At 36.3% G+C, this 25,077-nt stretch overlaps 1 protein-coding gene across 1 annotated transcript in view; it reads right to left on the bottom strand.

Annotated features, from left to right (window-relative positions):
* The window catches only part of HEATR1 (HEAT repeat containing 1), a 36,526-nt gene that overhangs the window by 6,554 nt on the left and 4,895 nt on the right, over positions 1–25,077 (bottom strand). The window contains exons 6-34 of the mRNA XM_027684745.1: positions 24,918–25,058; positions 24,133–24,344; positions 22,761–22,894; positions 21,836–21,944; positions 21,377–21,487; positions 20,825–20,942; positions 19,482–19,589; positions 18,969–19,064; positions 17,857–17,945; positions 17,348–17,559; positions 16,952–17,073; positions 16,260–16,457; positions 15,422–15,605; positions 15,011–15,159; positions 13,035–13,227; positions 12,345–12,517; positions 11,862–12,029; positions 10,760–11,002; positions 9,908–10,039; positions 9,387–9,493; positions 8,184–8,327; positions 7,348–7,466; positions 6,984–7,105; positions 5,435–5,563; positions 3,699–3,929; positions 2,919–3,045; positions 2,447–2,613; positions 1,757–1,803; positions 810–933 (exon numbers count right to left, since the gene is read on the bottom strand). Of these exons, the coding sequence (XP_027540546.1) occupies positions 810–933; positions 1,757–1,803; positions 2,447–2,613; positions 2,919–3,045; positions 3,699–3,929; positions 5,435–5,563; positions 6,984–7,105; positions 7,348–7,466; positions 8,184–8,327; positions 9,387–9,493; positions 9,908–10,039; positions 10,760–11,002; positions 11,862–12,029; positions 12,345–12,517; positions 13,035–13,227; positions 15,011–15,159; positions 15,422–15,605; positions 16,260–16,457; positions 16,952–17,073; positions 17,348–17,559; positions 17,857–17,945; positions 18,969–19,064; positions 19,482–19,589; positions 20,825–20,942; positions 21,377–21,487; positions 21,836–21,944; positions 22,761–22,894; positions 24,133–24,344; positions 24,918–25,058 (4,209 nt within the window). The remainder of the gene's footprint in view (positions 1–809; positions 934–1,756; positions 1,804–2,446; positions 2,614–2,918; positions 3,046–3,698; positions 3,930–5,434; positions 5,564–6,983; positions 7,106–7,347; positions 7,467–8,183; positions 8,328–9,386; positions 9,494–9,907; positions 10,040–10,759; positions 11,003–11,861; positions 12,030–12,344; positions 12,518–13,034; positions 13,228–15,010; positions 15,160–15,421; positions 15,606–16,259; positions 16,458–16,951; positions 17,074–17,347; positions 17,560–17,856; positions 17,946–18,968; positions 19,065–19,481; positions 19,590–20,824; positions 20,943–21,376; positions 21,488–21,835; positions 21,945–22,760; positions 22,895–24,132; positions 24,345–24,917; positions 25,059–25,077) is intronic.

The following is a 25,077-nucleotide window of genomic DNA, read 5'->3' as shown; positions in this document are numbered from 1 at the left end:
ACAAACAAAACAATATAATAAAAGCTTTTCCATGCACTGAGACATGGTAGCCTTCAAGTATGACAGGCAAACTCTCTTCAACTTCCTTCATGGGTTTCAGGATCAAAGAAGAGAAGACAGGCTGTATCTGAGGCAAGAAAAGCAACAAAGCAGGTTCCAGTCAGTCTGTGCTCACTGGCTGCTAATCAGTTATGATCTACTAGCTCTGAGATTTCCTCAGCAATTCCTTTTGTCTACACTGCTGAGCTATCCCTCCTTACCATAAAATAGTTCTGCTAATGCCCTCTGCGTGTACGTCATAAAGACTGGAATATGCTTCACAGGTAAAAAAAAAATTCAAGCTGTAAAAACATGTATGCCCTAAAGCATGCAATGAGATAGCCAGTCCAATTCTACAAATATACTTCTAATCAGAGAAATACTAGAAAGAAAAGCATATGGATGCATATTTCTTCATGGAATTTGAAACAGTTCCATTAGCATTAGTTTATTAATTTTATGAGTTAACAGTGAGAAATGCTGCCAAAAGCCATTCTTCTCCACCAGACAGACAGTGAAATCACTGCTTACAGCCAGTAGAATACTAACGAAAGGAAATAAGCATTCCTGACTTTTTTCCCCTGTTTCTTCTAAGAAGCTGTTAGCTGTAGTTATTAAAGGTGTTAGATGAGTTTAAACTCACGAAGCACCAGGTTGCAGACCATCCAATGAGGTACTAATCCAACATGAAATACTACAAAGTTTATAATCATATTAATATGCAAAAGCAGAAATGTGCCACTGCTAACATGAGGGCTAATGAGACATACTTTATCCAGCATATCATAGCACTTGCTAAGCAGAACCCTCCAAAATTTGGCTGTTGGCTTGTCCACGTTTCCTTCCACTGAAGATGCCACAGTGTTTATATAGTGAAGAACTTCTTCTAATAGCCTAGAAAGAAATGAAGTGTATTTTAATAAGTAACAAGGAGACTAAAGAAGATCACTTCTATTACTAGAAAGCATAAAACTTCACAAGACAACAAAAATAAAAGGAAATGGAACAGCTAATGGAGAGACTAGCAGACCATGTCTACTATGTCCTCAGAGTCATCTACCTGGTACCCCCAAAATGAACACCTACAGACAACAGTAGTTCTGCTTAAGAACTCAGTCTTAAAACAAAAACAGTCTGGGAAGATACAGCTGTTTAAAGATGAGCATTCTAGAAACGCAGCATTTAAAATAAATCCTACACCCTTTTTCTCCTAGAACAAATATAAAAGTTAGGCCTCTGCAAAAAAACCCCTCAGTTTTGTATCATTGGCTTTTACAGCACAATGGCTACAACTGTGATCTGTGATCACTGGTATTTTTCTTACACCAGTATAGGGGCACCTGTGAACAATGATTTTTTTTTCCTACTAATGAAGCAATACATTTTGCTAAAAATCTGGAATTCTTTTAGCGACTCAACCATAAATAGCATGATACTTATCACCAAGTACGTAAATAAGCACTATCAAAAATACAGAAAGAGTAGATATTGGGTACAGTAATCTTTCGGAAACAAAAAACCCACATTCTATTAAGAGAAAAACACAAACCAAAACAAACTCCAAGTAACTTGCACATAATAAATACTGCTTGTTGCAGAGGACATTAAAAAAAGTAGCCTTGAGGAAAAAGATATTCTAATGGGACTACACTGAAAAAATATTCCCAGGTTGCAATAAAATCTAGAAATATGAGGAGTGGAGCAGATTTAAACATACCTCTGTTCCAACTTCTGGAGCTCTTCTGTTTCTTCACATTCAACTATCTAGTTTAAAAAGCAAGAATGAAAATGTTAAATGTGAAACTTACTTCCCCCCTCATTAAGCTAATATTCCAGAATACACAAATTTGTTTGTTTTGAATTAAATGTCCTCTAAAATGGTAATTCTGAGTCCCCATATTTGTACTTGAGCCACCATTCTATAAGAAAATCTGAGAACCTTGGGCAGTCACAGTAACAAATACATTTCATGCTGGAGGATGACATGAAGCTGAAAAACTGGGACTACAGCCAGCTAGAGTCAGAGCCTAAAATTTGTAACATTTTGTCTATTCAGGCAGTAGCATGAATCATGAATCCTAAAGCAATTGGAATTATACAGGCTGTGAGTGAAATCCCAGACTCCACAGAGCCAGTGGGAATCCACTGGGACCAGAATTTCACTTGATTACCTATTCATTGATCACACAAATGGAGTCTATCTAGAAAAGCCTTATTAAAAATTAATTAACATTACTGAGAAGTTTAAAAATTGTATCAATAAAGGTGTCAGCAAGATACACTAGACAGTGTATTCTTTCACCCCTTTGAATATAAAGTCATACTAAAAAGTAAATTAAACCTCATATATTACAGTACAGCACAATTACTTAATGTGGTCAGTTTAAAAGTAATCTGCTATTTTTACCTTTTTTACAAAGCTCTGAGAGGACAAAAGTTGTGACATGAAGGAGACTGACAAGAATTTGAAATGCCGAAGTTGTTTGTCGGAGTGAGACTCCACATTAAAGAGCTGCCCATCCTGATTTTTTGGTTTTGTCTTGCATGTTCTTGACTTTTTTGGCCCAGGATCATCTGATGAAAACATTCACAAAAAAAATTTGCATCCAAGAGAAAAAGATACTTAATTTCTGATCACAGAAACGAAGTAAAATTACAGTTGCTCAAAGCACCATCCAGCCCAGCCTTGAACATTTCCAGGGATGGGTCATCCACCACCTCTCCTCTGGGCAACCTTGTTCCAGTGTCTCTCCACTCTCATAGTAAATTTTTTCCTTATATCTAGTCTGAATCAACCCACTTTTCGTTTAAAATCATTACTTTTTGTACCTTGTAATGGGAAAGTTTACATGCATTTGTTGGCTTTGCTTTGTCGTTACCTTCTTTGTTCTCTGGCAGCTCTGTCAAGTACTGGATTATTTTCATCATGGTCTGGAACTGTGAACGTACATTAAATTCGCAGCAGATGAAAATCCAAAATTCAGTGTCTGCTTCCAGAACAGCATCCTGTCAATGGTTTAGAAATAAAAAAGAAACATCTGAAGAATTAAAAAAAAATAATAATGATAAAAAGACTCAAAAACTCCTCAGTGAGTTCGTGAAAATGCCATGCTGAGCAGGACACTGCCAGGATTAACACCAAGGATAACAGCAGCAAGCTCTTGGAGAGAACATAGTTTCAGAGGGTGTAGAGAGAGATTAAACTGCTGCAGCAAAGACTGTATCTTCTCAGATACATGTTCCTATAATAGTTCTTTTAGTCTTGCCCATAAACTGTGATTTCACCTAATCTGAGGGCCTGCCTACACAAAAACATAACAGGGTTTTTATCTTCGTCTGTACAGGACAACCAGTATCTTGTTTCACAAACAATTAAAGAAAAAAACCTCAACTTCAATAATATTGAAGCACTTCCTAATTACCTATCAGCTCTTCAGGCCAAGGATTGCTGTACAATATGACCTGATTTATTGTTCAGGCTCCAGGACAAAACAATATTGTTTGTGCACTACAAATCATCAGGTTCTGCTACAGCACAAGCTCAGAGCTCACTACTTTTTTCAGCATAACCCAGGGGCTTACTGGGTTAAAGGCAAAACCATGAACAGAAAGGGAGATCAGTCTCTCAAAGGAAAAGTCGACTCCATCATTATGCTAACCTTGTCTGTGCTGGATGTTGCTGTCACAGTTTTGGTCACGTACTGCTCGAACAGCAGCACCAGGAGAACCCAGAGGAACTTGTCTCCCCCCACCGTAGTGATCAGCTGGGACAGGATCGGCAGGCGCCGGTGCTCCGGCACATGGGGCAGGGCATCCACAAACACACGGATGATCTTTATCACCACCTCTTCCACACTTCCCGAGGACTCTGATAAATCACTGTCTTCAGCCTGTGTACAAACAGGTACAGCAGCTCAAACAGGTTATTGCAGATGGGTGTTAAGTTCTTCCTTACTAATTTCATAAAATGGGAGAAAGCATCATGTGCCAGATAACAGCATTGCTAAATGCATAATCTCAAGGGAAATGTAAGTGCTCCACAATAAAGCTTTCAATCACACAGTTCCTTTTCAGTGTTAAAGGAAGATGCTTCAAATAAAAGAGAAAAAAAAAGAAAAAGAGAGGAAAAAAAGAGAACAAGGCAAAAAAGGAATAAAAAGAAAAAAAAAGGATAAAAAAGGAAGAAAAGGAAGAAAAGGAAGAAAAGGAAAAAAAGGAAAAAAAGGAAGAAAAGGAAGAAAAGGAAGAAGAGGAAAAATAGGGAAAAAAGGAAAAAAAGGAAAAAATGGAAAAAAAAGGAAAAAAGGAAAAAAATAAAAAAAGGAAAAAAGGAAAAAAGGAAGATTAAAAAGGAAAAAGAAAAAAAAGGAAAAAAAAAAGAAAAAAAGGAAAAAAGAGAAAACCTGCTATGTGGCATCAGCTGAAACAAACAGGAATTTTCAAGAGAAAGTGATGCCACATCCTTCTGAAAATTTTGCCTGTAAGCCTGGTATTTAGGGTCTTGGATTCAAGGGCCTAGTAAAAATAATATACATAGTCTACATGTTCTCAGGCCAATAACATTAGGCTCTTGCCACATGTAATAATTGTGTGTGCCGTGAATAATTTGTCACATAAACTTGTGTTAGCTGCTATGAAAGGTTCTAGATAAAAAAATACATAAAAAGAGAGACGACAATTTGATTTCTTCAACGGAGAACTGCAAGACGATGAAAAACACGTATACATATTAAAAATACTCTGGGAAATTCCCAGCCCATCGTTAGAAGACAACATTTTTTCCCTCAATTCATTTTTACATAAGAAATTTATATAGCATTTTTTGTTTGATCTATTAATGATCTAGAATTAAGATTTATTAGGTGCAAGTGAAATCTGAAAGAAAAAAGCCCTTTGAAAACAACAATGTATTTATGTAAGTGGTCCAGACAAAACCAAGAAAAGCCCCACAAACACCAGCAGGAAGAATAAAAGCATTTGTCAAATATTATACCTTTCCACTTCTTTCAGACCATGTCTATTATTCATATGACTATATTATCATAGGACTAATAACCAGTTTTTACTTCCAATGGTTCCTCTACTGAACTTGCCTGTTATTTTTATGACAAAAAACTTGAATTTAGAGTATTTTTCAAGTCCTCTTCATGTACAGTTCTGATAATTTTGGCTAAACCATTTATAAAGTGCAGGAACTCAAAAGCCGGAAAAGAAGCACTAGTCTGATGAACTCAGTTGGTAAGACACACAGAAGTCTGTTAATATAGTTACTACATATAATTTAGTATCTATCTGAAAATAAACCTAGAATAGGTGTAAACTTATTCTACTATCTATATTCTAAATCATTTACTCTACTTAATTAATAATCTTTCCATTAAGTAGACAAATTTACCTGAATAAGAGCAGGAATAACCATCTGCACTGTCTTGTTAATCACTTGGAAAGTGTAAGTATCATCCAGACGCAAGACATTTGCTCCCATGAATGTAAAAATGGGCATAATGTTATGAAGAACTTTATCCTGGAAAAGAACAGATGAAATTAGTTTATCCTGCTATGCATATTATGCCTTAAGGCATTTCTCATTCTCACAATGCCACTAGATTCCTATAATAAAAAAAAGGAGAATCATGAGTATGTTCCAAAATCTCCCTAAACTAATTTTAAATGTATATTGTCCCTTAATACTATTTACTATGTGATTGGTAGAGTTCTAAATATTATTTAGAACCCAAGACACTTCTAAGCAAGTACTTAAAGAGTGGAAATTGAGAGTTTAGTCTGATGAAAAACCTTGTATCCTTCCACTCAGAGACATGGTAATATAACAAGCAAAACCAGCTATGAGGAGATTTGCAGAAGCACAAATGTGATTGTGGTACAGATTCCAGTAATTTTCATACCTTTCCCACCCACCCTTTTTATATCTGTAAAACATCTACAATCATACAATGTAAACCAACCGTGCTCATTTAAATTTTTGTCTTTTCGGGGGCCTAAATTGTAATCAAAGTAATTAATTTTAAGAGGGCAGATTAGAGGTGTCACCTAGCTCAAAGTTAGTTTCCCAGATTTTGCCAGAAATTATGAAACTTAGATCAAGAAAGTATGGGAACATTTTTCATTCAGTGAATGGAAGAAGTGTTTTATATATTGAGAGAGAGATGAGACTGATACAAAATGTTTCCTTGTATTCCGACCATGAAAATCTTGTAAACAAATGCTCGGTTCCATAGCAGGTTATGGTAGTAAGATGAAGACAAAAACCAAACAATAAAACCACAAAATCCTCCAAAAATTTGTCAAAAACATTACAGTTTTGCCTTTTGGGAAAAATGCTCTTTTGAAGTGTGTGAAGTACTGAGGTAAATATAAAGATGCAAACTGAGTTTGATACACTGGATTCATTTTGCTGCTTTTATAATTTCAAAGCAAAAAATCTTACTTAGAAGAGTGTACAGTCAAATTTCAATCCATAGAAGAAAAGGCCTGTTTCTCAGTCAATTAAAATCAGACCAATCTGGTTTTATCATCAACTACAACTACATTTTCCAGTGTTGTACAAGATAGAAACTGTAAGAATGCATGTGCTATCATGCCAGGTGTTTTCTCTCTTTATATAAAAAAGCAGGAGGAAGAAGAAAAAAGGCATGAGAATGGTGACCACAGTGGGAAGGTGAGGCAGGGCTGTTGACAGAAAGCTTCTTCCATTTCTAATGTGCTCCACTGCAAGCCACAAATGGTGACCAAAGCATCAAGTCAGAAGTTTCTTTTCAAGTAAAATGGAACGAAAAGCCATAAAAGCGGAGGCAACCTGTACATTGCCTCTTGCTCTTTTCAGAAAGTTTCTCCCCATAGAACAGCTCTGTATGTTCATCACTCTACCCAACACTTGGAACCCAAAGAGAAGAGCTGACACATAAATTTCAGGTGCTACTTACAGGAAACATTCCAGCAACAGCACCAAGGAGCAGCAGTGCATGGTGGTGTGTCTGGGGCATTTTAGATATCCTGATGCACTGAACTATCAGTTCCACGTTAAATTTTTCTTTGTCAAGGATATCTGCAAGTAAAAAACATCAATTACATCAAACGATTAACACTTTAAAGGTCAACCACATAGGAATGAACTGTACACTCAAGATCTACAAAAAATGATTAGGAAGGCAAACTTGTACACTCTTATGGAGTAATCTCTCTGTCCTCAACAATACAGTGTAGACTAAAAAAAAAAAAGGTAGAGACTATTGTTTTAATGCTGTACTGGTAAAAGAAGTACTAAGAAATGAGTCTGATGATTTTTACCTGCTGGGACCTTGCTACCATTGGACGACAATTTCTGACAGATACTTAGCAGGCAGCTGAGGATAAGCTGCTTTGTATATTCCATATTTTCTTCTTCTGATGCCATAGGTTCCAGACACCTATACATTCAGGAAAAAACACAGAGACAGAAAAAGGAGATAGAAAAATAAGTGACCAAACTGCATATTAAGACTCAAATAAGAAACTGCAATCTTAATTCTACATAAGTTCTAAATCGAAGCTTCTGAAAAGCCTTCGCCAAAAAGCATCTCTTCTTTTTTTTGTTTTCAATTGCATCAACTGGTCTTATAAAACATATTTAACAAAGCACTGTCAAAAGTATAAGTATAATCTGAACTGTGATTGCCAGTCTATGTAAAGGCAAGTCATAAGGAAAGAAGGACAAGTACCCAATCTATATGTAAACTTTCCTAAGTGCCTGGAGATAGGGCTGGCAGGAAAAGCAATAGTTTTCCTAGGTTGCACTGGACAAAGACTGTTCCACCATGTGCTGGGAGGAATTTTAAAGCTTAGAGTATTATACTAGTTTTGTCAAAGACACAACTCTCGTCAATTGTGCCAGTTTTAATCCTTCTTGGCAATCCCAACCCCTTTGCCAGACAGACAAAGTTTTCAAATAAAAAGCTATGCATCAGGTAAAAAACTTAAGGAAGTCCATCACACTGTTTAAAGGGAAAAAAATCATAATAACTTCCCATTCCCCTCCTGTGATTCAGAGACAAAACAGAGACAAAGTAGCCCATATTTTAATACTTTAGAGAGTTTGATGCAGAAGAGAGGGCTCAAGGACTCCTGGGTAATGGGAGCACCATTACCTGCTCAGCAGGTTAAAAAGAGCAGGTACCAATGCCTGCGGATGTCGAAGCTTCTTCTTATGCTGCAGTAATTCCAGAATAAGCATAACCCTCTGCCAGCTGAAGTGGCTGGTTTCTGATGCCAATTCTGCATCTTGAGGCTTTCTAAAAAGATAAGACAAACAACGAGGATATACGTTTGCAAAACAAATAGTACAGTGTTTCAGAGAACACACACACAAGTAATTAAAAAAAGACAAATTTTCTTTCACATAGTAATGTCTTTAACTGCTGCTCCTGGGAGAAGTGGTGATGTGTGGTCTTTGGATTGAAGCAACAACACATTTTAAATAATCAACAAAAAATTCAGACCAAACTTGAAAAAACAAACAAGTACAGCATGCCTTCTGTGTATACAAAGATTGTACAAAATGAAGACTTCTGTGGGGAAAAAAATAAAATCTATTACCAAATAAATATCCAATAGATGATCTGCTTGCCATCCAGGAAACTTGCATCTTTGTAACTACTAGTGGTTAACACACTAAGTAGGCAATCGGGGTGTGTGCGAGCTTGTGTGTTTATAAATTGACAGATACAATTTAGAGATGGATCAATCTAACAGATGATGATTGTTTAAAAAGATCAAGGAAAGGAAAATAAGAACGGCTATTCTAATTCAAACCAACTATTGTAGGTCAAACAGCTATTCTAGGTCAAAGTAGGTCAATATCCTGCTTCAACAATGGCTGAAAGACAATGTTTAAAGAAGAGAAGAAATACAGTGGACAAAGTAGCTCTTTCCTTATGAGAATGGAGAGAAGAAACAAGATCTAAAAATTACTGATTATGTTACTGTTTTAACAGAAACAAAATAGTCAACTAACAGGAACATTTTGATGAGCATCTGTAGGTTTCAGCCATGTGTATGTAATCTGTCCACCTATCGATATTACAAACCAACTTTACTATCAACAAAAATGAATCTTGTTCAACTGTGTCAAGCCAGATTCTATAAAAGCTATTTTTTTTTTAAAATTTTAACTGTTCTTCCATCTGTTCTCAAACAGCAACATGAGTTGGTTTTGGAGCTCAGTTATTTTACTGTGCAGGGGAAAAGAAGAAATAGATGTTTATGCTTTCAATACAGACTATGCAATGTATTAAGACAAGTGGTATTTTCAAACTGTACAGATAATATTTGTGGGTTTCTAGTTATTTTACCTCTGTTGCTGCATTTTCTGCCTTCTAGTTTGTTGAACAGTGGCCAGACTTTTTGTTTTCTCAGGAGGCTCCAGTTCTCTGACAATCTGCTCAGCACACACTGTAATCTGAAACAAAACAATAATGCAAGCACCAATGAACTATGTGTCACATCATATATCTATGTTCCTTCCTTTTTCTAAAAACACATCCCTTTCATGCACATATAGATATATAATCCACATATTCAAGTCATATCCCAGAAAATGAAAATCAGTGCAGCAGAAAGAAATGAATTCTGCAGAATCCTTTCACTTAGTGTAGTAAATGATTGACACATGGCTTTTAAAGAAATAGCTTCTAAAAGCAGTCATTTAACAAACTTTCCATACCATTAACACTATTCTATTATTTGACAAATAGTTTCTTATTCCTTTTGTGCTATAAATAATATAAACAACAAGTGTTACTGAATGTAGTAGCACCAAATCTCACTGCAACAGGTTTGAACATATTTCTGTGTTCTGGAGTTTGCCACTTACCCCTTTAAACACACTGCTAATTGTCTGGGCACAAAGTGGGTTCTTACAGTTTAAGAGTAAGTCAAACAATACTTTTAGTAGCTTCTGTTGCACCATCCCATCTGACACAGCTGCAAAGAATGGTTTAGTAATCTACAAAAGGGAGAAAAGAAAGGATGCAGAGAGGTTCACTGTAAGAAGATAAAACCACAAGCTATAGAATTAGATATGTCAGATTATATATGACATGCACAATCACACACGTTAGTATAGCAATAATTTGCATATTTACTATGTATTTGTATATATCCAGGAATCCTTAGATACAAATCATATACCTGTGAAATATCCAACTGACACATACTGATTCCTGAAATTTTGCACACAACTTGCCTAGTGGGGGTAACCAACTTGCTGTTGCCAGCCTTTGGGAAGTATAAGCCAATACCTGGCTAGTAGAAGGCCTGAATTTGTAGCCTCCTTCAAATGAGACTATTTATCACCCACTGCATTTTGTTAACAATTTTTCCTCAGAAGAAAAATATTATGTAAAGCTCTTGCCTAACTGACAAAAAACTAAGAACTGTGGAACAGTAGTATCTGTAATGATACACATATTCATCTGCATGCAAATATGATATTTTTATTTTGTGCTTGTCATAATGCAAAAAATAGAGCAAGCAGAAATTTTTCTGGTAATTTTAAGGGAGAAAGTTTTGCAGCTGTTTAGATGTTTCAAAGACACTACAGAGACCTCAAAAACTTGTACTAAAAGAAAGACAGGTCAAAAGCTATGGACTCCTTCACACAGAAAGAACACTGCTAGTTTCTTTAAGCATAAAAATAAATTAAAGATCTTTCATAAATCCATACCTGCCCAAGTGCTGTGATCTGAAATGGTGGAATTTCTTCATATATTTTCTTGGCAGCATGCAGACTTTTGATAAATAAATCCAGACTCTGCTGATTCTTGCACAAGAGGGGTGCTGAATATTCATTAAACTTTCCAAGGATTAGATGCAGGAGAATAACTTCATCTTTCAAAACTGCCTCAGGTTTCTTAAAGACCTTCTCTAGCAACTGGTCTAGTGCAGGCAAGAGGTGAGAAAGAATCATCTGCGAACAGGGGAAATTTCTAATGTAAGTTTTTATCCATTCTCGATTTAACGAACTTCAGCAGCACAGCTTCACTTTACTGCAACATCCTCATCCCCTCTTTAGTAACACACTGCATACAATATTTTAATCAACAGCTGTTCAAGAGGAAAAATACAAGACTTAATGTGAGATTACCAGGAGTACATACTCATCTGTTACTTTGCTATTCTGCTTTGCAGAGTAGTATTTCATATTTTTAAAGTACAGAAATAAGGCAATATATTCATGGATTTACGACTGCTGTCTTCGACAAAACCCAAATATGAGGCAAGAACACTCACCCTCTATGCAGTTTGCAATCCCTTCAAGACATGTACAACTGAACAGAGCACAAACATTCTGATTTAATTAATTGTTTGAACTTTGAACTCATGTATTTACCAGCACGTAGAGAATTCTGAATATGCTAGGTAAGAGTAGGTTAATACATATAAATAAAATTGATAGTACTGCTTAATACCTTGCAATTCTGTACAGAAAACTCTATATATTCCTGATAGCTAACCAAGGTAATAAATTTCTTCTGGAAGAATCTCCTTCTGAAACAGTCTTCTTTAATAATATCAAGGGAGTTTCCTTAAAAATTCCAGTGCAAAATGCTGCAGCCATTGCATTCCTGGATGGAGCATGCAAATGTTGTGTGTTTCATTAAATCTTACTTTGCAGCATAACTACATATTGTTAGAGGTGTCAACTGAATGCCTAATTATCTAACACATTATTAAGTTTTTTAACAACATTATTACTAAATGAAATTTGATTTCAGCTTTCCAATCAAGTGCAGAACCCATAAAACAACTCAAAAGGTGGCACTTACCTCACCATGGACTTCATGAAGAATTTTCATTAAGTTTCTTGCAATATATGATGGGAAAATAGGGCTCTGTACACAATCAAGTATGTTTTCCAAAGCTTCCAACAATTTTTTCTTCTGAGATTTCTGTTTTGATTGTGTCTCAAGTTCCTCAAATAGAGTTCCCATAGTCTAATTCATTAACAAAGTGAAAATTAAGTTCTTTCCCTGCAATAAAAATGCCTTAAAACAACATTTATTCGATGCTTTCACAATAATGCAATCTAGATACAGAGTTCTTAATTTGTAAATAAAGCACAGTGAATGCCTCCTAGATTTTCAGCTCTCTGTATGTAATAAATCACTTCAATGTTTTCATAGAACTTTTAAAAAAATTATAAATCAGTCTGCTATTAACTTTCCTGTTAACTTGATTTCTTTTCTAAAAGATGGGAGCTCACAGCAGCAGACAACTTATATTAATGTACACCTTAATAAGAAAAATACCTGTGTTACGTATGTAGGGTCAGATACAATCTCTTCTGTCTTTTGCTCCAAATGCTGAAGAACAGGATGAAATAGAGACTCCTTTATCCCTCTCAAAGAATGAAGGCAGTTCAGAGCAGCCCTTCGAACTTCACTCACAGGACTACCCAAGTTAATTAGCAAAGATATCACCACTGCCAAAAGAATCAGGGAAGGAAGGAGGAAAAGAATAAAGTGAGCAGTCAGAATTTTACTGTAGCTGTCCCTGAAGAGGCATCGACATCACTTTGGAATTAAAAAGTCCTGTCTTTTTACTGTAAACCTCTAGAGTGCACAAAACCAACCTGAATCTTAAAAGATCCATGCCTCTGAACTTCATCACATTCCTCATATTCATGTTTAAGCTCAGAGTTCATATATAGCTACTGACTGTCAGTCACATGCTTGTACTGCACAGAAAGTAAGGTGCTGTAACTGACTTCTTCAGGACAGCTCTGTATTCCTTTAACACTTTTATAATTTGGAAAAAAAGTGGCTTCACTTACTTCCAAGTTTGGACTGGTAACTGCAGCAGAAAGAGCTGTCTCAGCCTAGTGCAGCTAAACATAACTACAGATACCCTTCATGGTATAAAACATAGTAAAACTGGAAAAAATTAAAAAATATTGTGATTAAGTCTTAACATGAGAGATAAATACTGTTTTACTTTACCTGGAGATGATGGCAATAGCAGCTGTTTCTTTTTCTGGTTTGTTTGTGATTCAAGCAGTGCATAGCCAATATATAGAGCTTGAGTCTGCAGCATTGCACTGACCTCATAGTTCAGGTGATTTGAAAGGTTATAACTGTAAGTCCATAAAATGGAAAGGAACTTGAAGAGAACCTCTGAATCTTTTAGATGTACCTTAAATTTAACAAAATTTAAAAAAAGAGAAAAGAAATGTTTGAAATTTATTTGGTAAACTACTACTCAAAACATCTGATAAACCACTCATATCAAAAGAGCACACTAAAAGGGAACTAAAGAGTTAGAAATAGTGTCTTCAGGAAAGAAAAAATTATTGAGTAGACGCTTGCGTGTATATTCAAATCCAGATGTTTTTTAACAGCTGGTGTATTTAAGAGATAACTTGTAGTCTATAGGTATTAGAAGGGATTTTTTTAATCCTAACAGACCAAAACCACATCCATATGAACATTTGTACTGTATGTCAACTGTGCAAGAACACTGTTATGTGCAAAATAAAGTTCTTCTATTTCCTGACACATAGCAGAGTGCCTTCTCCACCTACCAAGAGTAAGAACCGCTCCAAAAAGATTCAATTCAGTTTGCCACACATTTATCCAATCTTCAACTTTGCTTTAGAATCTCTCTGTCAAAATTTAATGAGTTTAATTGAAGCAGTTACGGCGTATCCTAACAGTATCCCAAATCAATTTAAAGTTCTCACTTAGTACATAGTCTGGCAACAGCTAGCATGCTTTCTGTCTGTAAATTGCTCTCTGGAATCCTAACAGCTCTTCATTCATCAAGCAGAGTACCCACTCAACATCCCACAGCCTGAACACAGCTTGACAGAACCACTGATACAGCTCCTGACATACTCTTGCCTATTCTCTTTTCCGCAAGTCCACTAAGATCAAAGTTCCAGTTATATTAACTGTCCTAGAGCTGGCAAAAATAACTGTCTTTTCCCTTTCAAATTAAAAACCCTCAAAACTGGAGACCAACAGTACTGCAGAAGTGAAAGAAGCAAATTATTATTGCAGCTGTTGTCTTCACAAGGTCCTAGGGCATTATTAACCCCATTCCACAAACTTTCTGCAGTCTCTCCTCCAAATTTCTTCTCTTCTGTGCAATATGATCCAGCTTCCTCAGTCAAAACCTCCCACCAAAATAACCTTTTCCTTTCCTGCTGACAGCCTTTAACTAGTCAGGCACTGAATCAAATCTCTTCATCAGCCCAATGTCAGTACAATTTCACTAGATCTTGGAGTGACTGAAAATGAGACAAAGTTATATACATGAATTAACATCAGAAGCAAGTTTTGTTATGAAATCATTGCTATTCTTTCCTTCTTCTGTTTGTGTTTGTTATGTGCTGTTCTTGCTGAAACAGCATCGAATTCCAGTAACAGCAGCTTTGTGTCAATTACTTGATTTCATTTTCCTCAGAATGAACAGTTATTACTCCCTGCCATCTAAAATCAATACTGACAAAATTCCTTATTCTCTTCCAAAAACTGTATCACTTGATGCATGTGAAAACCATGAGATGATGCAATGAGGAAACATACAATTTCTTCTAAAAGTTTTCCTTTCAATTTCCGTATTTAAACACTAACAAATTTTATAGAGCAACCCCTCTTTTTGCTACCAGACAGAACCAAAACTATCAGCTTCAACTTTAAGCTCTTGATCTTGTCCTAGAAATCAGTGTTACGTTTTCACCTTTGCTTCAACTGATCCATTTGTGGTTTGTTTGGGTTTTTTAACTTTTGTTTTCTATTACTACATGTAATAAAAGTAACCAGCTGAACCTTAGACTTTCATCTTCTCACAGTACTTGTATGCCACAAGCAGTGTTGCATGATCTGTTTACCATTTTTCTCAGTTTTCTTAAAATTAACGTAATTGCATAATAGTTGATGACTAATAATTCAGAGCAACAATACAAAAATAGTACCTTGAGTAAGAGATTCATCAATGCTCTGTACTGAATAGCATTGCTGCCTTCACTAGCTCCACTGACAAGCAGGTCAAACAGCCCCAAAAGGAGGTGCAGGAAGTCTTGGCTATCTTGATTCAGAGATTCGGGATTCCACCAAGTTTCCTCTAAAAAATACAGGTTATAAATAAGTGGATGCATACAAACACCTTCAGGAACCAAGAGAAAACAGACATCTCTAGTTAAAAGGAGACGATACCTTTAGTTGATTTCATGTTTACAAGTAAGCAATCTTTTCAGATCTCAATCACAACAAAGGGAGAAGGCTAGGGAAGCAAGGTTTCCTTGTTTCCAACAATTTCCAAAAAAAAAAAAAATTAACTTTCCTTCTTCACTGATGTAAGTGACAGTCAAAATCTTAACACTTACCTTTTGGAAAGGACAGAGGAGGTTTTAGGCCATTAATGAAGTTTTTCAATAAGAACAGGAACATAGCTGACTCTTCTGCATGAGCAGTCTCATCACTATTGAGCTTTTCTATATATGCACTTAATAAGTCCTTAGGCACCACAGTTTCCTCTACTGTTTCAACAGACCAATTTAGTGGAGTTTCCTGTGAATTAAAATTGATTTTAATGTATTCTGTCACAATTCAATGCAACAGAAAACAGAAATTCAGCATTAAAATTCAGCAAAATTTCATTTCCAACCTCCAAAGAGGTATCCTTATTAAGCAATTTACGTTTCTGATTTTTCATTGAAACATGCATCTGTAGTTTTGAAACCTACACCAGCTTTTTCTACCCTAGTTAACAGTGTATGTAGGGTAACAGAGGAGTAAAACATCAATCTCTCTAGAATGTCTCTTCAAAGGGAATAGGAGTTACAGCATTTTGTGGACATTCAGCTTAATACTTTCATTTAGCTGTTCCAGTGATATAATTCATATCTTTCAAATACTTGCATATACAAAAACTCATTCATGGAATAATCTGAGGTCAGATTAACTAATTACCATTTACCACTATGTGTGAGGAGGGATGCACACATAGAAACACAGCTCTGCTCACATGGGTTTCTTACACACAAAAGTAAACCTCAAAACTGTTTCACAACAAAATAAATCAAGAAAACCCCGAGAGGAAAAATGCATAAAAATTAAGTAAAAAAGGATGGCAGCAAGATACAGAAATCCTCTTTCTGAATATTGTTCCTACAGATTTCTCCAATTTAAGAAAATGCCCTCTCCACACTGTTTCCATCTTACCTCTGCAGGATCACAGGCTCTGAGATTTTTTATTTTTTTATCCAAGAAGCAGAAGACTCTGATAGCCACTGAAAAATAATTTTCCTTCATCTGTGTATTGCAGCAGCACTGAACAAGCAATGAACCAATTATATGAGTAATTACTTTCTGTCTCACACTGTCAGATTCTGTTTCAGCAACGAGTATCAGGTCATCAACCTTAGAAAAAGGAGTGGAGAAAAAACAACAACAAAAAGTCTGTAAGATAGTGGGACTTCAGTATGACTTTACACCATTTTTCTTTTGCATGTTCAATTAAATGCTTTTTACCTTCTATCAGAGGTAACAAGTTAACTATATACTGTCATGGTATTCTTTGGAACCTGGGAATGCACAAACATCTGTTTCTATGGTATACTTGTTTATTCTAATTTTTTTTCAGGAAACTAAAAGTTCCTTGAATTTAGTTACATCGGTCATTTTTCCAAATAGGTAATAGTTTCACCGCTTCTTTTCTTTGTGTTAAGGAAGAAATCTGTTTTATCTAAATCGTATTGTGGTTTGTTAATATATCTATATTTGCTTAGCAGCTTGATGATAGCACCCTAGTGCTAAGAAGAGCACACAAAGTTCTTCCATATCCCATTTGTTCTACTACAGTGACCACCTGAAAAGTAAAATTTCTTAAGGTCAGGGTAACATGGTACACATACCATTTGCAATAGTAAGGAAGGATCCCCTGAGGTCAAATTTTTAGAAAGCAGTAGAATCATTTTCTCGTTGGTGACTCCAATCAACTCTGCAGACTTGGCAGATTTAATTGCCTCTTCAAGAGCTATTCCAGGGGATAAAAAAAATCAGATAATCTAGGTATACAAATCACATATTAACACACTGGTGGTTCAATAATATTTAGAATCAGTCAGAAACATACTAGACAATTCTATATCTTTTCAAAGAGTTTTTTGAAGAAGTCTATTCACAGTCACAATATGATAGCCTGCTAATGACAGTCAGCCTCCTTCAATACGTATTTAGGTTCATTAAGGATGTTGTCCTAACTCGTCACAATTTTTCTCTTACAAAATTAGTTACAATTAATGCTTTACCTTCTGGCCAGCCTTTCAATAAAGGGTGTAAGGAGCAGAGCTCAGACTCTGACAGACAAACAGCCATTTTCCAATCTGAAGATTTTGAATTTGCATTAGTGATTACCATAAAAGGTAACAACTGCATTACTGCTTCATCCAGTAGTTCCTTCTTCTCTTTCAAAATCTCCTCTTTGACTAAAATTTTTATTGCTCGCTCTAAAACCCTGTACCTAAAAGAGAACAAATCATGTTGAAAATACATTGTTCAATCATACCAGCAACACTTCTTTGATTTGTTCTCTATTTTCCATGGTGATTTTCTGAATTCAAATAGCATGGAGAACAAATAAGGAGTTAATGGGAAATGGTATGCAAATAATTGAACATCTCTCCTGTAATTCAGCATAGAGATAGCATAACAAAAAGCATTTGCAGAGAAAAACATTTTTCAAGTATTCTTTTAAGTTACATTTTAAAAAAATGATTTATACAGAAAGAATGTAGTCTGAAAAAAGGCACAAGCATACCACTTTCCCTCCTTTGAAAGATCTGCTCTCTGGAAGATGTTCAAAAGACTTGATACTACGACTTCTGGATTGACTTGTTCCCTGAAAATCTGAAAAGTAATCAAGAAAAATGAATGAAAGTACACTAATAATCAAAATAATTTACCACATCATAATAGAAAATGCATCTGCTATACCAAGTGGAAACAGAGATCAAACATCACTAACTGCATTCCTACTGATGTTCATGTAATTAAAATATTATCAGGGTAAGCAAAAGTTATAAGGCTGACCAGTATGCCCTCTAGATATGCTGAAGTATGGAGAATTTATCAAATGCGGAAATGTTTGGTAGAATTGATAATAAACAATATGCAAAACACTTAATTAAATAAGAATTGCTTTCACTTTACATTGCATCTGGATGATAAAAATATAAGGCACATTAACAAAGGATACTGAAGTTTAAAGGAGCACTCACATGCTTCTATTCTTATTTTTTAGTGATTGAGAATGAATGAACACACAAGACCAATTATACTACTGCTAATAATATTGTCCACTACTACTAGCAGAAGCAATAAAGACAGACTGTTACTCTAGCTGGAAACAATCAGTACAATGCATACCAGAGTCCTATCCAGTAAACCTGAGCTGGAGTTCAGGACTTTGCCACTATCAACTGACCAAATGACTTCCATATGGAAAAACTCAACTGAGCACTTCTCACTCGTGTAATGACTTGTGACTGCACCATTTGCCATCCAAAAGGCAAACAGCATGGCTTGTGTTTTTTATAGAAAAATGAGCAGAATAAGCAAGAAGCACACCTCAAATAATAATCAAAGATTTAAACATGGTCTAGTAACTACACTAAAAAACCAAAAAACCCCTAAAACCCCAGTAAATTCATGTTAACTGCAAACACTTGTGGAAGGATCAGGTAGCAGACTTGCAGGGGAATTGTGAGGTGGTAAACAGCACAAGCCTCCTAAATTTATGCTGCTTCATCCTGTTAAAGGATAGAAGTCACACACTAAGGACACAAGTACAAGACGGACAACTACAAAGAATACATCCCAGACACACATATGCCAGACCAGCTAAAATCTTGCATATCGAAAGATACTCACCTCCAAAGAACTGAGAGCAGACATTACAACATCTCTGTTGTCATCCTTGAGCCGACCAAAAATTGCTTCTTCTATGAAAGCCTGATCAAAGCCCTCCTGAAAAAATAAGGAAAAACAGTCAAAGGAAAAAAAAAAAGCATTTGTCGGTAGCAAAAGTTACAGGCTTTTAATGAAATATCTGAATTCTAGCGTAAGAGAAGTGATAGTATCATCTACATTAAACCTTACAGGCAGACTAATTTTCAACAACAAAAGAAAGAAAACTATAAATATTCATTAACTTAGATTTTATCTTAGAACGAAAGCAGCTTAATAAACAAGAACTACATTCAGACTCCAGAATATGGGAAAATGGTGACAGAAACCTACTAAAAACACCATGAAAAACCCATACGGATGACATATGCACAGTTTAACACACCACTCATCTTCAACTGTTAAGACTGGCAAACAGCTTTTTGAAGACATTCTATATTAAGTCAGTTCTGTAAGTGAGAGATTCAGGACACAAACCTTTGATGTTTCAATAAGATCTTTCAAATGCTGAAGAGCGAGGACCCGCACAGCAGGCTGAGGATGATTCAAACTAAGTAGAAGGGAGGTATCAGAGTCTTCCAGAAACTGAAATACAGATTTCACAGTGACTCATTGCATGTTAAAAATACTTTACATATACACAAGGATAATTGGAGACATTCTTAAAGCAATTTTTTGTACCAGAAGAAAAGTGTATAATCAAGACCTAAATAGCTAAATTACAGAACAATAATGTTGTATAACTATTTCAAATTTGGTCTTCTTCACTTTTGCACAGTTTTTATAAGATACTTGAGAAGTATAGTAAGCCACAGATGCTGTTATGTCCTAGAAAAGCATTACACTTATCTAAGGATTCTGAGAAAGCTCTAGTGACAATGTCAGTGTGACAGAGCACAGACAGAAACTGTTAAAAAGGCATCCCTGCCAGTACAATTGTGTGCACTTATCTCAGGAACCTTAAAAGCTGGAAGAGAGTCATATGCCTATGTTCTGCATGCCTTGGTTTTCTGTTAATCCACTTGTTATTCAACCACAGAATCTGTGCCTTTGTTAAATTAGTATAAAAATACATGAAGTACTTCTTTAGGTAGTTTCTCATATTTTCCTAAGTACTTTCAGTCTTTCAATCACTGCAAACAACAGTCATAATACTAACCATCTCTTAATAAGTTTCTTGGACAGATCTGTTGCAGTCACGACTATTCTACGTTAGGCTGAGTTTCAATTGCTCTTCAGAAATGGAAGAACTACGTAGTCACTCTATTCTTCCCTGTTACTGACTCTAAACATTCATAAAATCAATGCAAGGAAAAGACCAAGCCAACTTCTCTCAACAGTGACTAAGTCATCAGCTTTCCCAAAACAGACCTCTAACACTGACAACATCTTTAAGATGAGGCCTCACTGGGCACTGCTGTGTTGTCACTATTGACCATTTCAATAGATGTAGTGGCCATGTTCCTAAGGAAAAAAAATTATTGACAGCAATTGGAGCAGGTGGAAATGTATAAATTTTAACCATGGAAAAAAAGCTCATGCTCATGACTGCTCATGATAAACACAAACTTAGCTTTTGATTTTACCACAGTTTTGACTGATTCCCTCATCCCCAAAATCACCTTTAAGCAAGTTGGTTGTTTTTGTTTTGGGTTTTGGTTTTTTGGGGTTGTTTTGGGTTTTTTTCATTTTTTTTTTCTTGTGGGAACGGTAGAGGTTTTGTTTATAAAGAAGAACAGAGAGCAGAACATTGCCAAAATCAGCCTTCTGCCTTCTGACTGTGTAACCAGATAAGAGCTAGGATCTGAGCTTCTACCTACCTTATATTTTCCACAGCTTAATGAAAGAGAAATAAATTGATGAAAAAGATTTTGTTCAGCCTCATCTGTGCAATCTTCCAGGTGCTTCTCCAACACAGAGTCTAAGGCTTTAGGATACCTGCCAACAGACAAACCACCAACATTTGCCATGGAGGATTACAGAAGAACATATATTTACAGCAGAAATATAGGGGAATACAAGGAAACAATACACCCACTCTCATCTAAATCAGATATTTTAAGTAGCTTCGGAAAGAAAATCAACCATTATGTTGTAACACAGATGAATTGCAGACCACTAGGACAAATAACGAGCAGAACAGGTCATGCTACACAGAGAACAGCTTTACAAAGCCAGTAGGTCTGCGTCCATGTATTACAGTGATAACAAAATACATGGGGACAGATAAGTAAAATAAAATTTGGACAAAGATTAGGAGTCATTTATTAATTCTATATCTATTTCATCAAGAATACTGGGCTTATAACCCTCAGTAAGCTGACATAACCACTTTACAGATTGTGGGTCTGTAATAGACAAATGGAACTTACTTTCTCTCAAGAAGTCTGATAAGAGGAAGAATCTTTTGATTGAGTGCAGCCATTTTGGTGGGATTAGATTCAACCTCTGTACCACAGGAGATAAACTCTTCAAGAAATTTTCTAAAATTACAAACAAAAGTCACCACATTTTGCATAGTACAGTTTTCATTACTGTTATGAAGCACAGTGCTGAACTAATTAGGATTAATATGCAATACTTATTGCAAGTACAGATTTGCTCCTGGCCTGAAGTTTCACTCTGTCTCACAAGTACTCCCACAAGTGCTAAAAGCATAGTTCTTCTGGGTTACCGAATGTTTAAGTTGCAAAATCCAGGTTTGGAGCTAACTTACAAAATCAGAAAAACATGCTCATATAATGCTAACACCATTGTCAGGAATTAGTTGTCCTTAAACCAGAAATGACTGCGGTACTGCGTAAAAAAAAACCAAACTGAAGTTAACTCACGAAGCTAGCAGGCAATCTAAATCCTTTTCCAGTGGTACACTCTCAAGAATAGCTTGGAGGTGCCTGATGTAAATGCCATTTTCTGTCTCTTCAGATTCTTCTTGCTCCTCTAAGGACAAAGCACAATCATAGAAGACGAACAACAGTTTGAGAATAACCCCTTCCTACTGCTTAAAGCTAACAGCTTGTACAGGTATCACATCTGGTAAACCAAGCACACAACCTGAAGACCACAAAGTTTCTTGATTACTAGCAGTAACTCTCCATGAGCTGCTAGAAATGCTTTATATCAATGCCATTAAAATGCCAGAGGCTGGATTGCTACCAATAAATTCAAGTATGCTTTGGAAGATTCCAGACCTCCTACTACAACCTGTGCCAGCAACTCTCTACAACATTCTCTTGTGTGAATCTGGATCTTTTTAACAAAATAGCTTTCCCGATTGATTCAGCAGTTACAAGGCCACAGCGCAAACAGTGCAGACACAGGCTACTACTGCATGCCAGTCAGCCTTGCTGTCCCAGACTGTTCCCAGGCACCTTGAATTCATCAGGCAAAAATAGATCTTAACTAATTAAACTACATATGGATTACATGTAATCTACCTAAGAAAGATTTGGCAGTACTACAATACATCTCTCTAAGAGTCAGAAACTTCATACATCAAAATTAAGTTACTGCTGAAATACTGCAGATCAACATCTAAGTCAAAGCGATATAGGTACAATAATGCCTAAAATAGCCTCCTCTCTAGGGCCTAGATAACCAAAAAGCAAAAAACACACAAAAGCTCAATCAGGTCTTCACATGTATTGGCACAGTTTTAATGGAAGAAGCAACTAAAATTACACAGCTGTGACATTTACCACAGCTATCTGTCCTTAAGACTAAACAAAGTTTTAAAAAGAACGTGTGCTAACTTACCTGTATCACTTTTCACGACAGCGTGAACAAGGTGAGGCAACAGGTAATGCAGAAGAGGAGATATATCATATCCTGCTGACAGACCTTGCAAAAGCACTACCAGTTCTGGGATCTTGCACAGATGATTAAATGGCCTGCACAATGGAACAAAAGGGGGAAAAAAGTATGTATGCTCATCTGGGTCACCAACACTTTCAAAACCATGCAGACTTCCTGAGGATTCGATTTTCAGCATCAGGTAACAGCCTCATCGTAAAAAAATGCTGAAAAGATTCAAAGGGTTCCACTTACTTACTGCCAGAGGTTTATTGGCATATTTAATATCCAAGAAGAAAACAGGGTACTTGAGCAAGATGACTTGAGTCATCTTGAGCAAAGCTGCTGCAATAGTACCTATGTTTTCTGGAAAGCTGCTGGTATGAAAAAAAAAATACTTGTATGGACTGCAGGAAGAGATACCTTCACACTGCAAGGAGCATATCTATCACCCAGCAGCAGCAAAAGGAAGGCATGAGAAATAATAGCTCAATGACAAATCCTCAGAGTAGAAGCAATTTCCCTTCCTGCTAATACAAAGTTTCACCTTGTCTCCTTTTGCACCCACCTGACTGAATGCTGCATAATCTATCTAACATGCCTCTCCTTAGTTCCCCACACCTTAGCTTTTAACGTTTTCCTCTACTATGACAGTGTTTAAGTATCTTGAAGGTAATCACTTCACATATCCCTAATAAGATTTTTTCTATTGGAATATCCACACTGACCTCTCTGCTCAAGCAAGCAAACTCCCTGTAACATGTAGGACTTCCATGACTGTGTGCAACTGCATGTTAACAGTACAGGGCTGTGTCAGGGCAGTGCAGACAGATTGATGGGAATGTACCTACTACATGTACCTGACCTGTGAGACCAAAGAAGTGGTGGTGTAGAAGCACTTACGCTTCAAGGTGTTCAACTACACGAACTCAAAGCCCTTCCTTTGAAGGGACAGAACTTTTTTCCAAGCTATTCAAATAAGCTTCAATTTGCACTGCCATTATTATGCTGGCTTCTCTTCTGGGATTCTCACTTTCCAGAAAACCTCTTACTTGACAGGGTTTAGTTTTGTGTGTTGACAGCAATATTTTACTAGGGGAAGTGGTAGCAGAAGGACCAAAAGATGACAGACTCACACCAGTGAGACTCCTTAGCTGTAGAGGGCATAAAATTTTTAAAGTAAACCAAAGGAACTTTCGAACCCTTTGAAACGTAAACTACCAAAATTTCTCACAGGGAAGTATCCCTTTAATAATGAGCACATATAAAATTCAAATCATCAAAGCACAGTGTGGGAATTTAAAAAAAAAGGAAAACTGAATTCACATAGACTTACTTTTTCCCAAGTTTATCTCCTTTCTGAGTTTGTAGAAGTAGGTTCAAGCAAGCCAGCCCATCCCTGACTAATGAGGGTACTTTAGATAATGTCTTGCTTATCTGTAACATCAGGGAATGCACCAATGAAGTCTCCACTGCCACTTTTACTGTCATCTGGCAGATGATCATGTATGTTGCAGCTCTGTAATCCTGTATAGAGGATTTCAATCCCTATATAAAGAGATAAAGGTGAATTTTTAACACAGAATAACACAAAAGAGTACATTAACATAAAAATAATTTTTATTCTGACATGCATGGAATTGCACTGTCTTCATCTCCATGCATTAACATCTAAGGGATTTATAAACTCAACTTTCAAGATGAAAAAATTATCATGAAGGGTGCACAGATAAAGAAGACACATTTACTAACTGCTGCTCTGTTCATTAGCAAAGTTCCTGGAGGAAGAGGATATTAAAGCCAGCTGTCCACCCTTACTCCATTTCCTCATGGTTTAGCACGATAAATTTCAAAGAAAAAGATGTTCATCCAAACTGTGTATCCACTTCTCACAGCTCCACTCCTCATGCAGAGTGGGAAACAGAGTTCTTAAAGTGCTCATTTGAGGTGTGAAAAAACATTATTTCTCATAGACCCTCAGCTGCCTGACGTTTCAAAGCAGTCTAAGAGTAGTACAATGCATACCACATAGAATGTCCCTCTTCAATGTCATCTGCAGATGCATGTCTGCAGCACACAGTACACTTCATCACACAGGAAGGAAAACAAAGCTTAACGTACCTTTTGGATGTAAGGGAGCAGCATAGAGACTATAGTGTCTGTTATCTTCTCTGCAGCTCCAAGAGCTGATACAATGGTGGAAGCATAAAACACAAGAAGAACTCTCAATTGAGCTGAGTTGCCAGGACACTCTGAAAAGACCTGGATCACAGAAAAAAAT

Source organism: Neopelma chrysocephalum, unplaced genomic scaffold, assembly GCF_003984885.1.
Source record: "Neopelma chrysocephalum unplaced genomic scaffold, ASM398488v2 Primary Assembly neopelma1_23, whole genome shotgun sequence".
Taxonomy (NCBI): Eukaryota; Metazoa; Chordata; class Aves; order Passeriformes; family Pipridae; genus Neopelma; species Neopelma chrysocephalum.
The sequence above is the reverse complement of the archived record's forward strand: the minus strand, read 5'-3'. Positions and strand labels throughout refer to the sequence as shown.